This window comes from Loxodonta africana, chromosome 22, assembly GCF_030014295.1.
Source record: "Loxodonta africana isolate mLoxAfr1 chromosome 22, mLoxAfr1.hap2, whole genome shotgun sequence".
In the NCBI taxonomy this organism is placed as follows: domain Eukaryota; kingdom Metazoa; phylum Chordata; class Mammalia; order Proboscidea; family Elephantidae; genus Loxodonta; species Loxodonta africana.
This window is the reverse complement of record NC_087363.1, coordinates 38,976,257-38,991,805: the sequence shown is the minus strand read 5'-3', so window position 1 is coordinate 38,991,805 and position 15,549 is coordinate 38,976,257. Positions and strand designations below refer to the sequence as shown.

Below are 15,549 nucleotides of genomic sequence, written 5' to 3'. Positions count from 1 at the left end.
CTCCTCTTGCCTGCATTACCTCATTTAACCCTCACCATGCCTCAGTGAGTTGATGCCACTTTACGGCAAAGGAAGCTGGGGCACAGAGAGGTGAGGTGACTTGTCCAGGGTCACACAGAGCCAGAATGGCTAGAACCGGGACTCAAACCTTGCAGGCCGGCCTGAGTCCTCACCTTGACCATGGCTTCACCACCCATCACTCTGGCCAAAAGCTGCCAGGAATTCAGCCACTGGCAGCTGGAAAGGCCCTGGGTTGCAAGCTAGGGCAACTGAGGGCCCATCGACGAGACAGCCATTTCTGGGGGGCTCAATCACGGGTGCCCCAAATGTGGATGGTGGGCAGTGGCCTGTGAGGGGTACAGGGGTGGGGGTGACCACCAGCCCGTTTAGCTCTTTCCTGGCCCTGGCCTCTGCTTCAAGGCTTCTGCCCACTGCCCCCCCATTATTTACCGATCAAAGCCTAAAGTGCTACATGATTAACGCCCCACTGGGGCCGCGCTGGGCCTCGTAATGGAGCTGTGTGTAATTTATCAGGTTTCAGGGCAGAGGAGGATGGATGGGGCGAGGGATGGGGTGGGGAGGGCCTCTCACTGGCTCGGGCAGACCCTGGAAGCACCGAATATCAGCAAAGGTGGGTGGCGCAGGGCCTTATGGTGAGGCCTTGGCCCAAACGCAGGCTTTGGGAAGAAGAAAACAGCTGTGTTCTGGGGTAGCCAGGATCCAAATCCATGTGGCTCACACCAGGAGACTTTCCGGGCCTGTCCCCACACAGGGATGGCTGTTTCCATGGCAATCCCCATACCGTCTTCGTCTTCAGAGCTGGAAAGGCCCCCAGGAGCCACCTGGCCCAGCAGTGGGCAGTGGGAACCAGGCAAGCACCTCCCGCGCCTGTTGGCACCTGGCACCATAAGTGGGCCATGGCCACGGGTCTCTTCCAGAGCTGATCTGACTGTGGCCCTCTCTTCCCCAAAACCTCTGCTGGCTGCCGCTGCCCACAGGACAGCATCCAAGTTCTTGGCCTGCACACAAGGTCCCGCAGATTCCAGGCTCTGCTCTCTCCTGCTCCCTCACTGCCTGCCACCCAAACCATGCTTTATCATGTCTCTTCACCTGGAGCCCTGCCCCCCTGCAAAACTCTCCTCAAAGTCCTGCTCAATGCTCCTGCCTCAGAGAAGCCATTGTCCCTGATTCCCTGGTCAGTGTACACGTCTACGGTCATGGTCTCCTCCCTGACTACTCTGGAACCCCTGGAGAGAGAGGGCAGGGTCTGACCCATCTCTTCTGGGGAGTCTGCCACATCACAATGCTCAGGTCCCTCCCACATTCCAGTGAACCCTCCACAGAGCCCCAAGAGGCATCAGACACTCTAAGGAGGGTTGGGCTCTGGTAGGTGAAGGTGGAGGCAGCTGCAGGCCTGGAAAACAGCAGCGAGAGCCCCCACACCTCTCAAGAGCCCTGCAGGTCCCACTGGAAGCCTTCACTGCTTGGGCATCAATTTCTCCACCTTTAAAATGGGTTAAAATCAGGGATTAGAACTGGAACAAACCGGTTCAGTCATGGCCAACAAAACAAAATTGGAACAGACACAAATTTTTAGAATTTAGGTGAAATGGAATGATAAGTGGAATAGGAAAACTTATGGGTCAAAGCCCTAGAATGGGAGACTCGGAAGAGGCTTTGTGAGCCCTTTTAAGAGCCTGATGCAGAATACTGGATTACTGCCAGGACTGTGGAGAGTAACACACATTCAAAGCAGAGCAGTTGGCCACCACCTTTGAGCAGGGCACCGCTGTTTCCAACTCCGCCAGTCAAGAGATTTGGTTGCTATGCAATGTGCATGCTGCCCTTGTTTCCTAAGAGAGAAATTACGTTTCTAGCAGGGCTTCAACAGTAATTTTTCCCATTCCGGCTATCATTCTGGTTCGCCCACATGTTTAAAATTCAGGTGCATTCAGATTTTGCTTCGTCAGTCATGATTGAATCAGTTCGAAGCCCTGGTTAAAATGAGCCCATTCACCCCTTTCCACTGTGACCTCAAGGGTTCCTTTGGCTCATGCCCCTCTGGTCAATGATTTGGGAGGAATCAGGGAATAACGGTGATGAGCACAGGTGTGCAGGCTGACCGCCCCCGCCCCCACCCTCCCTCTTACCACTGTGGGACCTCAGGTAAGTCACTTAACCTGTCTGGGCCTGTTTCTCCTTCTCTTGGTTGAGGATAGCACCATCTCATTCAGAATCTGGGAGGATCAAGAGAAACTATATGTAAAGTGCTTTGCCAAGTGCCTGGCACAGAATAAGCTTTCCAGAAACAACAACAATAATGATAATGCTAATAGGGACAGCTCCAGTGTCAGAGTAGCTTCCCTGTCATCCCATGGCCCAGCTCAGATGGGGAAACTGGGGTCCAGCAAGGGGAAGGGATCCTCATTCCCAAGGGTTCACAACCTCACACTCCCTCTCCTGAATGCTCCGTCTCTGTTCCTCACCGCAGAAACCAGAACATGGAAGTCAGCCTGCTCCTTAATCTCCACAGGAAAGAGTCACTGCAGGCACACAAAGGTGTTCCTGCAGGGCTGATGTCACTGCCTCCTGTGTGGCCCTTGCTGCACATCAGGCCACTCTATTCTCCCACCTAAGCTCACTGAGTTCTTCTCCCTACTTTACAGATGGGGACATCGAGGCCCAGAGAAGCCATGTGACTTGCTCCAGGCCACAGCTACAAATGTGCAAGGCCAGGATTTGAACTCAAGGTGGTGGTGCCAGAGTCTAGCTTTCACCCCTCCTCTGGGACTTGACTGTGGGCATGTCCAAGGTGGGCACAGATCCTTAATCCACCCTCCTGGCAAACACCTCAGCAGTGAGGTGCCACCCTCGAGGGAGCAGGCTGCCTGCCCTATAGTACCCAGCATGGTCCTGGGCTAGGGCCAGGAACCCCCAATATCAGTGTTGAAAGGTGTCTGTCTAGTCATCCATTTGAACGGACCTCTCAACCCACATCACTCACTTGCACATCCAAAGGGCTGGGGGGCTCACTCCTTCCAGAGCAAGAAATTTTCAGAGATGAATGCAACACTGGTCTGATCCTACTTCCTCTAAGGGCCTTCCCTGACCCTTCCTCCCCTGAGCTCCCCCTGCCTGGCTAGCTGTTCCATGTCCTGCCTCCCTCAGCTTCCCTAGAAGACCCAGTCAGCTTCAGCCTCTGCAGATGCCCCAGCCACTCTCACCCCACTCTGGGACTGAGTCAGCTTTCAACTTCCACCTGGGGCCTGCCTGGAGGTGCTGCCCCAGAAACGGGTTTTGTACATGGGGCCTGGCCTGAATTTCTCTGGCCCAGCCTGAGGTGGAACTGCGGAGTCCCAGTCCAAAGGCCATGATGGCTGAGGCCAGCCGGGGAGCTCATGGTTAGCACTGACCATCAACTGGTGTGGGGCTAGGGGTGGAACAAGACAGCCAGTCTGCAAATCCCTACTCCCCACATACCAGCTGTGTGACCTTGGGCAAGTATCTGTACCTCTCTGGACCTCTGTGTCCTCATCTGTAAACTGGAGATAACAGGGTAGCTGTGAGATTAGACACGTTGGGGTCTGTGAGGCACCGACACACAGAAGCTGCTGAGAATCTTGAGCTCAGAAGTAGACACATGAGACTAAATGGGCAGCTCCTGTCCAAAGGCGAGATGAGAAGGCAGAAGGGGACAGGAGCTGGCTGAATGTGCACAGGAAATACAGGGTAGAGAGGAGGAATGTGCTGTCACATTGTAGGGAGAGCAACTAGGGTCACATAACAATGTGTGTACAAGTTTTTGTATGAAAAACTGACTTGAATTGTAAACTTTCACTTAAAGCGCAATAAAAAAAAAAAAAATGAGTCTAAAAAAAACAAAAAGAATCCTGAGCTCAGTGTTATTATCCAGCTCTGGAGGGCCAGGAGGGCACATACCCTCTGCTTACTCCGATGGTCCACCAGACACTCAGTGTCACCTTGGTCTCTTCCCGAAGCTCCGTAGCTGCCCTCCAGCCCGATAAAATAGCAGTGACACCCTCTCGGTTCACCCTCTTCATTTCAGCTATACCTTCCTGCCTCTGAGCTTTGCCCTAGCTGGGACGCCCCCAGGCGCACCCCCACCACCTCCTGTTCACTCTGGTCTGATCCCACCCTCTCCAAGGGCCTTCCTGATCCTCCCTCCTTTGAGCTCCCCCTGCCTAGCTGGCTGTTCCACACCCTGAACATACTTTTCCCAGGTGTATTTTCTCCCTCCTGGAAACCCTGGTGGCTTAGTGGTTAAGTGCTATGGCTCCTAACCAAAGGGTTGGCAGTTCGAATCCGCCAGGAGCTCCTTGGAAACTCTATGGGGCAGTTCTACTCTGTCCTATAGGGTCGCTATGAGTCGGAATCGACTCGACGGCACTGGGTTTGGTTTTGGTTTTGGTTTGGTAATCATGCCTCCCTGCCATTTCCTGGGCCCAGCATGTGAGATTTAAATCTACCCACATCTGCAGAGGGAGGCACTGGCTTCATTTTACAATGAGAAAGCATGAGGCCCAGAGAGGGCGAATGACTCACCCTGGTGGCACAGCTCATGGGAAGAAGAATGGGACTGGATGTCAGCCTGACCCCGTGCACTTAAGGGCTCGAGGCTGATGACATTCTCAGGGCGGGGAACAATGTTAACCATCTCCTGGCCCAACCTCCCTTTGCCTGTCTCTCCAGGCCAGAAGATCATCTTGGCTACCCCTTTAGGAATCTCCTCTCCCACTGTCCTGCTGAGATCTCTGTTGGCACCCCAGCCCTGGAGAGCTCACTGCCAGGCCCCAGCCCAAGCCCCTCCTCACAGAAGCTGACATGTAAAGCCCATCTTGGGAGCCTGCTCTCCCTCCACCCCCACCACCGTTTCAGCCCCTAAATTGGTTTCGAAACGCCTTCTTGACTATGAGCACCCACCCACCACATGCCAGCTTCAAGCTGCCTAAGGATTTTTTTCCACCTTTCCTATAAAAAGACACCTTGAAAATGCAGCACTGGCATTTGCCTGCCAGTTTTCCTTTTGGTTTAAAAATACAACTGTTATGGTCATTCAGAGGTTGAGGGAAAGGTGCAGGGAGTTAGACTCAGCCTACCTCCACCTTGCTGGGTGACCCTGCGCCTCAGTTTCCCTCTCTGATAGCACATGACAATGTCCTGACTCCCTTTTACCTCAAACAGGCTGTGACTCAAGGAAAGGGATTCAAGCTACATTCAGTGGGGGCTAATCCCCTCACGCAGTTTCTCTCTCAGAAAACTCCAACAGCCCCAAATATGCCCAAAACAATCAGAGACAAAGTTGGCAGGGAGGGGCACCGGGGCTGTCTGAGGATCTCTGCTCTGACCTCATACCTCGGCAGCTCCCCTTCTCCAGCCAGATTCCAGGTTTCTAAGAGTTTACTGTTTTACAGGTGGAGAGCAGAGGACAGATCCAGCCATGGGAGAAGGTGAGATTCCAGAGGCCACCCCGATAGAGCTTCCGGAGCTATGATATCTTGTGGGATTCCAGACAGGGTTTAGGGTCCAATAGGAAACCCCAAAGGCAGGAGTGGGAGGTCTGGCTTCCAGAGGCCTGGCCAAGCCACCTCAGTTGGAGGTCAGACGTCCATCCCTGGAGAACAGATGGAAAGGCAGAGCCCTGTGGCCCAAATCCAGCCCTGTTCAGACCACCCCATGCCGGAGAAGTCAGGCCAGACAAGACTAGGAAGGATAGGGGTTCTAGGTCCCTCATGCACCCCAGACCAAACTCATCCTCTCCCCCAAACACACCCCTATTTACATCTCCCACCCTGATGGTACCAATATCCACTTGGATGCTGGGCCAGACTCTGGGCAGCTGCCCTCCCCTCCACCCTGCCAGTCACCACCTCTGCGGTTGCCATCCTGGCACCCAAAGCTCCCTTGGGCCCACCTGCTTCCTTCCATCCCTCAGCACCACCTCGGACCCCGGGCTCACCACATCCAAGAGAGCAAGCCCCTCCTCTCCCACCATCGCCATGGCTACACCCCAGTAACCTCCATGGGCCTGGTGCACAGTAGGTGCTCAAGAAGTATTTGTGTACAGATGCACGAGTCTCTTGCCTGGAAGACAGCACCAGCCTCCCAACTACCCTCCCTGCCTCCCAGCTCAGATTCCCATCAGCCACTGAGGGACTCTCTAAAATAATAATATTAAAACTAATTATAGCAGAGTTGTAGGATTCAAAGTCCACACAAAAATCAGTTGTGTTCCTATACACCAGTAATAAACAATGTGAAAAGGAAATTAAGAAAATAATTCCATTTACAAGAGTATCAAAAAGAATAAAATACTGGTACTTAGGAATCAATTTAACCAAAGAGGTGAAAGGCTTGTACACTGAAAACTAGAACACATTGCTGAAGGAAATTAAAGACCTTAATAAATGCAAAGACACCCATGTTCACGGATAGGAAGGCTTAATATCATTAAGATGACAATACCACCCAAAGCAATATACAGATTCCATGCAGTCCCTATCCAGAGTATATAAAAAACTCCTATAACTCAAAAACAACAACAAAAATCCGCTTTAAAAGTAGGTGAAAGACTTGAATAGACATTTCCCCAAAGATGATATACAAACGGTCAATAAGCACATGAAAAGATGCTCAATATCATTAGCCATTGGGGAGATGCAAACCAAAACCACAATGAGATATTACCTCATACCTACTATGAGGTAATATGTTAAAAAACAAACAAACAAATGGAAAATAACAAGTGATGGCAACAATGTGGAGAAACTGCAACCCTCCTGGCATTCCTGGTGGGAATACAAAATGGGGCAGTCACTGTGGAAAACAGGCTGGCAGTTCCTCAAAAAGTTAAACATAGAATTACCTTATGACCCAGCAATTCCACTTCTAGATATTTACTCAAAACACTTGAAAGCAGGGACACAGATACTTGTACACCAGTGTTCACTGCAGCGTTATTCTCAATAGCCAAAAGGTGGAAACAACCCAAATGTCCATCAACAGATGAATGAATAAACAGAACGTGGTACATACATGCAGTAGAATATTATTCAGCCATAAAAAGGAATGAAGTGCTGATACACGCTCCAACATGGATGAACTTCGAAGGTACTATGCTGTGTGCAATAGGTCAGACACAAAAGGACAAACACTGCATGAATCTACTTATATGGGGTATCTAGAATAGATGAACATACAGAGACAGTAAGTAGACAGAGTTTACCAAGAGCTGGGGAGAGGGGATAATGGGGAGGTATTGTTTAATGGGTATAGAACGTCTGTTCGGGATGATTAAAAAAAAAAAAATCTAGGAATAGATAGTAGTGATGGTTACACAACATTGTGAATGTACTTAAGACCACTGTCTTAGTCACCTAGTGCTGCTATAACAGAAATACCACAAGTGGATGGCTTTAACTAAGAGAAATTTATTACAATCACAAAATGGAGGACAACCACACAATACTGGGACTCATGGCCCAGCCAACTTGATACATATTTCCGGGGGGACACACTTCAACCCATGACATTCCACTCTTTGCCCCCCCCAAAATCACATCCTTGCAACATGCAAAACATATTCACCCCACCACATCATAGCAAAAGCCTTAACTCCAAGTCCAAAATCCAAAAATTCCTCTTCATCTGTGAAATCTAGAATACAAGTTTTCTTAGACACAAGCTAGACATTTCTATTACAAATGGGAGAAACTGGAGGAAAAGAAGGGCTAACAGGCACCAAGCAAGTCAGCAGAACACATTACATTAGCCCTGAAGGCTTTGAAAATAATTCTCTGTTCTCTGAGACAATTTACAGGATGGCCCTGCCCTCCAGCCTCTAGGCCGCACTCTCCGGATTCTGAGCGGAGGCCCCTTGGCCCTGGGCTTCAGCTCCGCTGTCCAGGTCCACTGGGACAGCAACTCTGCTCCCTTGGCTTTAGTGCACCATTCTCCTAGTCCGTCTGAGTGGCAAGTCCACCCTTAGAAACACCAGAGGCCATCGCTCTACCCTTTGAAACCTCAGAGGTCATGGCCATACCTTTTGAGACTGAGGCAGCTCGGCTTCTTGTGTTCCTTGTCTCTTCAGCTTCTGCTCTCTGGTTTCTTGGCCTCTCAGCTCCTCGGGCCCCATGCCCGCATCTGCCCTACTGGGGCAAGTGTTCCAAAGCTCAGTAGCTCCACCATTAAGTGCCTGGAGGCACTCCACTCCTCCAGGAAGTCTCCTGCACACAGGCACTCAGTTCTCTCGCTCCGTGGGTCAGCTTCAGCGCTATGTTGCGCTGGTCTCCTGGTTCTGCTGCTGCTGCTTCTCAGTGGCTGCCGCTTCTCTGTCATTCAGTTTCAACACTGCTTCCACATTTTAGATATCTGTTAGAGTAGCACCCCAGTCTCTTGGTACCAAATTCTGTCTTAGTCATTTTAGTGCTGCTCTAACAGAAATACCACAAGTGGATGGCTTTGATGAAGAGAAATTTATTTCTTCACAGTAAAGTAGGCTAAAAATCCAAATTCGGGGCGTCAGCTCCAGGGGAGGGCTTTCTGTCTCTGTCGGCCTTCTCATCAATCTTCCCTTAACTAGGAGGGAACGCTCTGCTCCTCTGCTCCCAGCACTGCTTTCTTGGCCATATGAGGTCCCCAACTCTCTGCTTGCTTCCCTTCCCTTTTATCTCTTGAGAGATAAAAGGTGGTACAAGCCACACCCCAGGAAAACTCCCTTTACATTGGATCAGGAATGTGACCTGGGTAAGGGTGTTACAATCCCACCCTAATCCTCTTTAACATAAAATTACAATCACAAAATGGAGGACAACCACACAATACCTGGAATCATGGCCCAGCCAATTTGATACGTATTGTATTAAAAAAAAATAATTGTAAATATGTGCGCCAGGTATGTTACTAAGAGTTTTACATATATTATCTCACTGAATCCCCACAATAATCCTAGGAGGTAAGCACTGTATTATCATCTCCATTTTACAGAGGAGGAAACTGAGGTGCTCATTCAGATCATGGTACTCTTCTGGCAAAAACCCTTCATGGTTCCCATGCTCCCAGGATAAAGTTCAGACTCCCCCATGCACCTTCTAGGCCCTACACCTGCTCCGCTTCTCTCCCACTGCCCCCAGCCACACTACCTTTCAAGCCCGCCACACTGGGTGCAACATCCAGGGCTTTGTACAGGTTCTTCCCTCTGCTGAGGCCCCTTTCTCTTCTCTTAGGGGCTTCACCTGGCTAACATCTGCTCATCCTTCCACCCCCGCTTTGATAGGTCTCCCCCAGGAAGCCTTGGTACCCTTCTCTGGGTCCCCTGGGCCCATACTTGCCCATCACGGCCCCCAGCACTCTGTATAGCGGCTGATTGCTATCCTCGGCTCGCCTGTGCCGTCCATGAGAGCAGATGATGTGAGTCATGGTCACCATGGGTCCCCAGTGCACAGCAGAGGGCCAGGCACACAGTAGGTGCTTAAACAAAACAAAACAAAAAAACCCATTGCCACTGCGTCGATCCCGACTCATAGTGACCCTAGGCGCTTAGCACATGTTTATTGAGGTTACTCTCTGTTTCCATTTGAGGCTCAGAGGTGGGAGATGATGCACCCTTTACTGCTCCAGAACAAGACAAATTCGGTCACTGTTTGCTGTCCAGGACCAAGCTACTGGGGATATAATAACAACAACAGCAGCTAATATCTACCTGTTGCTTCCTGTGCACCAGATACTAAGGGCCTTACATGAATTAATTCATTTAGTCCTTAAAACAACCCTTTGAGATAAGGATTGTTTTCATTATCCCCACTTTACAGATAACCCTCAGAGAGGTTAGGTCACTTACCCAAGGTCACACAGCAGGGAAGTAAAAGGGCAGGATATGAACCCAGGTAGCCTGGTGTGAAGTGCAAGTTCTTAACCTATAACTGGGGAGTTAGAAATAACCTGGAGTAAGAATAACCATCACCCTACCCGGCCCCCACATACAGCTGTGCTAGAGACCCAGGCCCCGGGGCCTTGGGCACATCTTGGAGATACAGAACTGGGCCAGGTTTCCAGCTGGGCCTGGTGAAGGGTAGAGGGGTGTGGAGGACACAGGAAGGGTAGCCAAGGAGGGCCTCAGCTGGGATCCTGCCTGGCCTTGGCGTAGGGAGGACAACCTGGGCCACTCTGTCCATGGACTTCGTCCTTGGAGAGGCCCCGCCCCTGTAGGGAGAGGGAAGCCCCAGCCCCCTTCGGCAGGGTGAGTCACTGCTCTGGGCCCTGCTGAGGACATAGAACCGTGGGAATCGGGACAGTTCTTGCCAGAGACGGAGGGCAAGACTGCAGGGGCCTGAGGAATCCCATGGATCAACTCACACCAAGGGGCCAGGACACAGGGCCTGGAACCCACCCAAGGAAGGGCTGGAGGGTGGCCCAAACCCAGCCCTGGCCCCACAGAGCCTTCTCTTTGTAGAGCAAGGTCTACAGAGCGGGGGCTGACTCCCCACCCACCTCTTCCAGCCCTAAACCCCCCAGCCCCAAAGCTGCTTTGCCAAACACGGCCATGTTGCTGGGGGAGGAGGAGGGTTGGAGCTCTAGGACAGGAATCGTGGATGTCCCAACAACGGCACCAGGCACATGAAGAGCACAGAGCGTGTTTGGCCATCCCTGACCCAGACCCGCAGGCAGCAGATACAACCAGCCCAGCTCACCCACCGTGACCTTTATTTTCATGGTGGATGGATGGGTGGTGGGCAGTATAGGGGCCTGAGAGCGGGAGAAGGAATCTGAGTTTTCTCAAAGCCCCAGTGTTGGGGACACCACAGAGTAATAATTAATCTCATGAGTCTTGCCACAACCCGAAGAGCAGGAACGCGGGATAGGGTAGGGCCATGGGGGGTCTGGGACCAAGGAGGATATTCACCAGGGGAAGCGGAAGCTCCACAATTTGCAGAGGGAGAAATAGACTTCCTGGGGGAATGCGCAGCCTGAGGCTGAAATGGACTCCTCAGGCTCAGACCTAGAAGGCCAGCGTGGAAATGGCACAGTGCAGGGTGTCAGGGGGTCATTTCGGGGACTCTTCCTCTAAGGTGGAAAAGGGGGATCACCAGACTTCCCTCCCAGGGTCACTGGGTGAAGAAACCCCTTTCCGGTGGGGCTTCCTTGAGGCTCAACTGTCCAGCGATGGAAGCGCAAAGTTCTCCCCTGCATCCCTGTGTTACGTCCCCCACACCAAGGTTACAGAACGCCCTACATACATACATGATCTCCCCAACCTGCCCCCCCAGCTGCTGCCCAGCCCAGCCTCAGATTCCTGAGCCCCACGTCTTCCCAGCTGGTGTATGCCCCGTACCGAGCCCCTGCTCATCCCCCATCCCTGAGCCCTACAGCCCTCTCCTACCCCTACAAATCCCTGTATTGCAGACACCCTTATTCACCTCTTTCCACTCTCCTGGCCCCACCACCTGCCCATCCCAGCCCTCTGTGACTGTCCTAACACATACACACTCTGACTCCACGTCTGTAGCCCGACAGCCTGGGTTCAAACCTTCCTCTGCTGGTGCCCAGCTGTGTGATTTTGAGCTACTGATTTAACTGCTGTATGCCTCAGTTTCTTCATCTATAAAATGAGGATGAGGCTAGAGCCTACCTCATAAGGTTCTTGTGAGAACTAAGAGAGTTATTACATATAAAGTGCTTAGTAGGCACTCGACAAGTGTTACTCTTTTCCCTCATATTCCCCATGCCGGGTACATACTAGAAAACCCTGGTGGCATAGTGGTTAAGTGCTACGGCTGCTAACCAAAACGTCGGCAGTTCAAAACCCACCAGGCGTTCCGTAGAAACTCTATGGGGCAGTTTTACTCTGTCCTGTAGGGTCGCTGGAAACTCTGGTGGCGTCCTGGTTAAGTGGTATGGCTGCTAACCAAGAGGTCGGCAGTTCGAATCCACCAGGCACTCCTTGGTAACTCCATGGGGCAGTTCTACTCTGTCCCATAGGGTCACTATGAATTGGAATCAACTCGATGGCAACAGGTTTGGTTTTGGTACATACTAAGTACTCAGAAAATGTTTGTTGAATGACTGAATAAAAGTCGGCCTCAGGCACACACCGGTTTGCCAACCACATGGCCTCCTCAGACTACCTACCGGTTCCAAACACCTGTGTCCCCTGCACACCCAGGCCTGCCCTGCTGCACAAGTGTCCCTGCAGCACACACCTCCCTGACACACTAGTCTGGAGCACACACTCCTGTTGCTCTCACCTTTTCCCCCTCCCCATCTGCAGAGCCTTGGTGCATAGCTGTGTACTTCCCTGCACACCTGCCACACCTGTGTACACATCTGCCCATTCCCAAAACACAATGGTAGCTCCTATAGGCTCACAGAGCCGCCGGCACACACCTTTGTTCAGGCACACACTCACTTGCTGAACGCTCAGCATGCACCTGTCACCCCGGTGCACACACCTAGGTTGTTTGTGCTCCCGTGGCCCTCTTCAGCATGCACCTCGGTACCAATCCGCACACCTAGAGACCCTTCCCGGGTACACCTAGGCACGCGCACCTGTAACCCTGCACTGACACACGAGTTCCCGAATGTGCACACCTGGCCCATACCCGCACCAGTACTCCCGCTCAGCGGATACCGGTGGCCTCCTTCAGCGCACACCCGTATCTTCACATGCACACCTGGATCCCTGCGCACGCACCTGGGTGCCGGCAAGCTCACACCTATGGCCCGCTCAGCGCACGCTTCCTCTCCGGCCCCTCAGCCAGCCCCCCGCATTCCTGCTGCCTGAGCGTACCTGGATGATGCGCGTGCTCTCGCAGGCCGGCCCGGTGCCCTGCACCACGCTGTCGAGCACCGCCACCACGTCGGTAGCGGGCTTCACGAAGCAGGCGTTGCGTGCGCAGTGGATAGCTTCTTGCACGTCGGCGAAGCGGAAGGCGCAGAGCGCAGCAGGGGCCGCACCGGCCGCGGGGGCCCCCAGGGGCCGCTCGAAGACCGCGAAGAGCAGCTCGCGCGCGGGGAAGACAGAGACCAGGCGGCTGTAGAGGTCGCCGCGGCCCGCGCCGCCAGCGCACTGCAAGCCCAGCTGGATGTACGACTCGGTGAGCTTCTTGGCGTCGCCGCCGGCGCCGCGGGGCAGGCAGATGCGAGCCAGTAGGCTCCGCGCCTGGCTCTCCTTGTCGCCCGCGCGCGCCTCGCTGTTGAGCGCCAGGTACGCGTAGGACTGTACGTTCGGCCGCGGGTCCGGCGGGTGCAGAAACGCGCGCACGAAGCCAAGCTTGTGCTGCTCCTTGGCGCCCTGTTTGATCTTGAGGATGTTGTCGTCGGAGGGATTGAGATCGAAGGTGAAGAGCTTGGCCAGGTCCCCGCGAGCGTCCAGGGAGCGGATGGCGATCTCGGGAGTGTTCTCGAAGCGGTGGTCCTCCAGGCTGCGGTTGCGCGGGAAGAAGGCGCTGCCATAGCCGGTGTACGTGGCGCCCACGAGCAGGCGACTGCCCCCCGCGCCGGCGGCCGGCGGCAGGACCAGCCCCACGGTGGATGCGTTCGGGTGGTTGGCCGCCACGTTCAGCATGCTGGGGAACACGGTGACGGGCTCGGCGGGCGGCACGGCGGGCGGGAAGTGCACCGCCACAGCTGAGATGTTGCCCCGGCGCCGCAGCTGGCAGAAGCCCTGGTAAATGGAGCCGCACACGACCACCAGGCCCTGGCCAGGGTCCAGTTGCAGGATCTTGTTGTAGTTGTCCGTGAGGCGCCGCGGGTGCTCGCACGAGGCCTGCGGCAGCTGCGGGGCGTGGCACAACGGGCTGTCGGCCACCGGGCCCACGGCCGCCTCGGCCTCCAAGCTCAGGTTGGCGCCCGACAGCTGGTAGAGGCGGTTGACGGCCGCCAGGTACACTGTCCCCGCCGCGCCGTCCAGGGCGAAGTTGTTGGTGGGCGTGGGCGAAGGGAAGCGGCGCTGGATCTCCAGGGCGCCGGCCTGCGCTGCCCCCAGGAGCAGCAGCAGGAACAGCGGGCACAGCGGCGGGACCCGCGGCCCCGGCAGGAGCCAGAAAGGCGGGCGCGGCGGCAGGGGGCTGGCCGCGGCGGCCGGGGCGCTAAGGGTTGCGCCGCCCGCGGCGCGACGAGCCATCCGGACGTGCGCGGGCTGCGCAGCGCGGCGAGTGCATGGGGCGCGGCGCGGCCGGGAGCCGGGAGCCCAGAGGCGGCAGGAGGCGGGGGGCGGGCCCGGGCCGCGAGGCGCTTCCTGCCCGCGCCAGTCGCCCCCGGCCCCGGCGCCCCGGCCCGACTCAGCCGCGCTGCAGCGGCCCGGGGGCGGGGCGGGGGCGGGTCCGCGGCAGACACGCCCTCGAGCCCCGCCCCCGCCGCACCCCGCTCGGTCCGCGCCTCCCACCCCACCACCTCCGCCAGCGTCCTGGCCCCTACTCCCCTCGCCCGCCGGGGGACCAGCCCACCGGCCCTCGCGCTGCTGTCTGTGGGTCCGGCACCCTGCGCCCTCCAGTACCCTCCCGTGGGCGCCCGCAGCCCGAGTCTCCCTCCCGGGCGCGGCCTTGCCTCCGTCGCTCGTTCCTCTCGCTCTTCCTTGCTCTGGGCCACTTAGCCTGTCTCAGTCGGGCTTGTTTTCTTTTTACCTTCCTCTCTCTGTCCCCGTCTCTTCTCTTTTTGACTGTCTCCGTGTTTCTCTTCTTCGTCTCCTTGTTGCCCCCCTCCCCCAGCCCGTGTGTGATTTCTTTTTCTTAGTCTCCACCCCCCCTTTTCTCTCTCCTCTGTCTCATTCCCTCTCTCCATCTCTCTGCTTTTCTGTCCCTGTCTCTCCCTGTCTCTCCTCCCTTGCCTCTCACCACCTCTGTCAGCCCCTTCTCTCCCTAAGCCTTCCTGATCCACAGCCCTCCCTGTCTGTCCCCCATTTCACACTCCTCGTCCCTCTATCCATCCCTTCTGCAGGGCACTCTCCAGGCTTCAGGCCCCCAGGCCTAGGCAATGCCAGGGAGGCAGAGGGCACCAGGCACCTCAGACCCCCATGACCTGCCCCCCAAATCCCAGCCCCATAAAAGGGGTTTTCCAAGTGACAAGGACAGAGGAACTAGTGCTCAGGGGTCAGATACATAAATCAGGAAAATAAGAAGAGAGGAAATACTGTGCAGGCATGTACCAGGCCCGATGGGCCAACACCTGGAGTGAGGACTTGGTCCTGGGGTGGGTGACCCCAGGAGACCCGCAGCTACCTCCTGTGGCAACCCAGCCCTGCCGGCAGCTGTCATCGTCACTCACTGCACCTCAGTCAGGCACTTCCCCTGTGCGGGGGACTCTGGAAGAATGATGCAAAGGACCTACAATCCCCCAGACGTAACTGAAGACTGCCCACACATGAGCTGGCACTGGGCCTGCTTCTCCTGTCTCAAAAGGGGAAGGTAGGCCCTGGGGTCAGAGTCAGGTAGTGATGATTCCGGGATCACAGAGCCCATATGAGAGCCAGAGCTATGGCACCGTCCATGTGGCCACCATATGGTGGGCACTCAGTAAGTTTGTTGATCGTGGATAAAA

At 54.8% G+C, this 15,549-nt stretch overlaps 1 protein-coding gene across 1 annotated transcript in view; it reads right to left on the bottom strand.

The window, feature by feature from the left end:
- The window catches only part of PLXND1 (plexin D1), a 63,873-nt gene extending 49,736 nt beyond the window's left edge, over positions 1-14,137 (bottom strand). The window contains exon 1 of the mRNA XM_064274851.1: positions 12,803-14,137. Within this exon, the coding sequence (XP_064130921.1) occupies positions 12,803-14,137 (1,335 nt within the window). The remainder of the gene's footprint in view (positions 1-12,802) is intronic.
- Between the last annotated feature and the right edge of the window lie 1,412 nt (positions 14,138-15,549).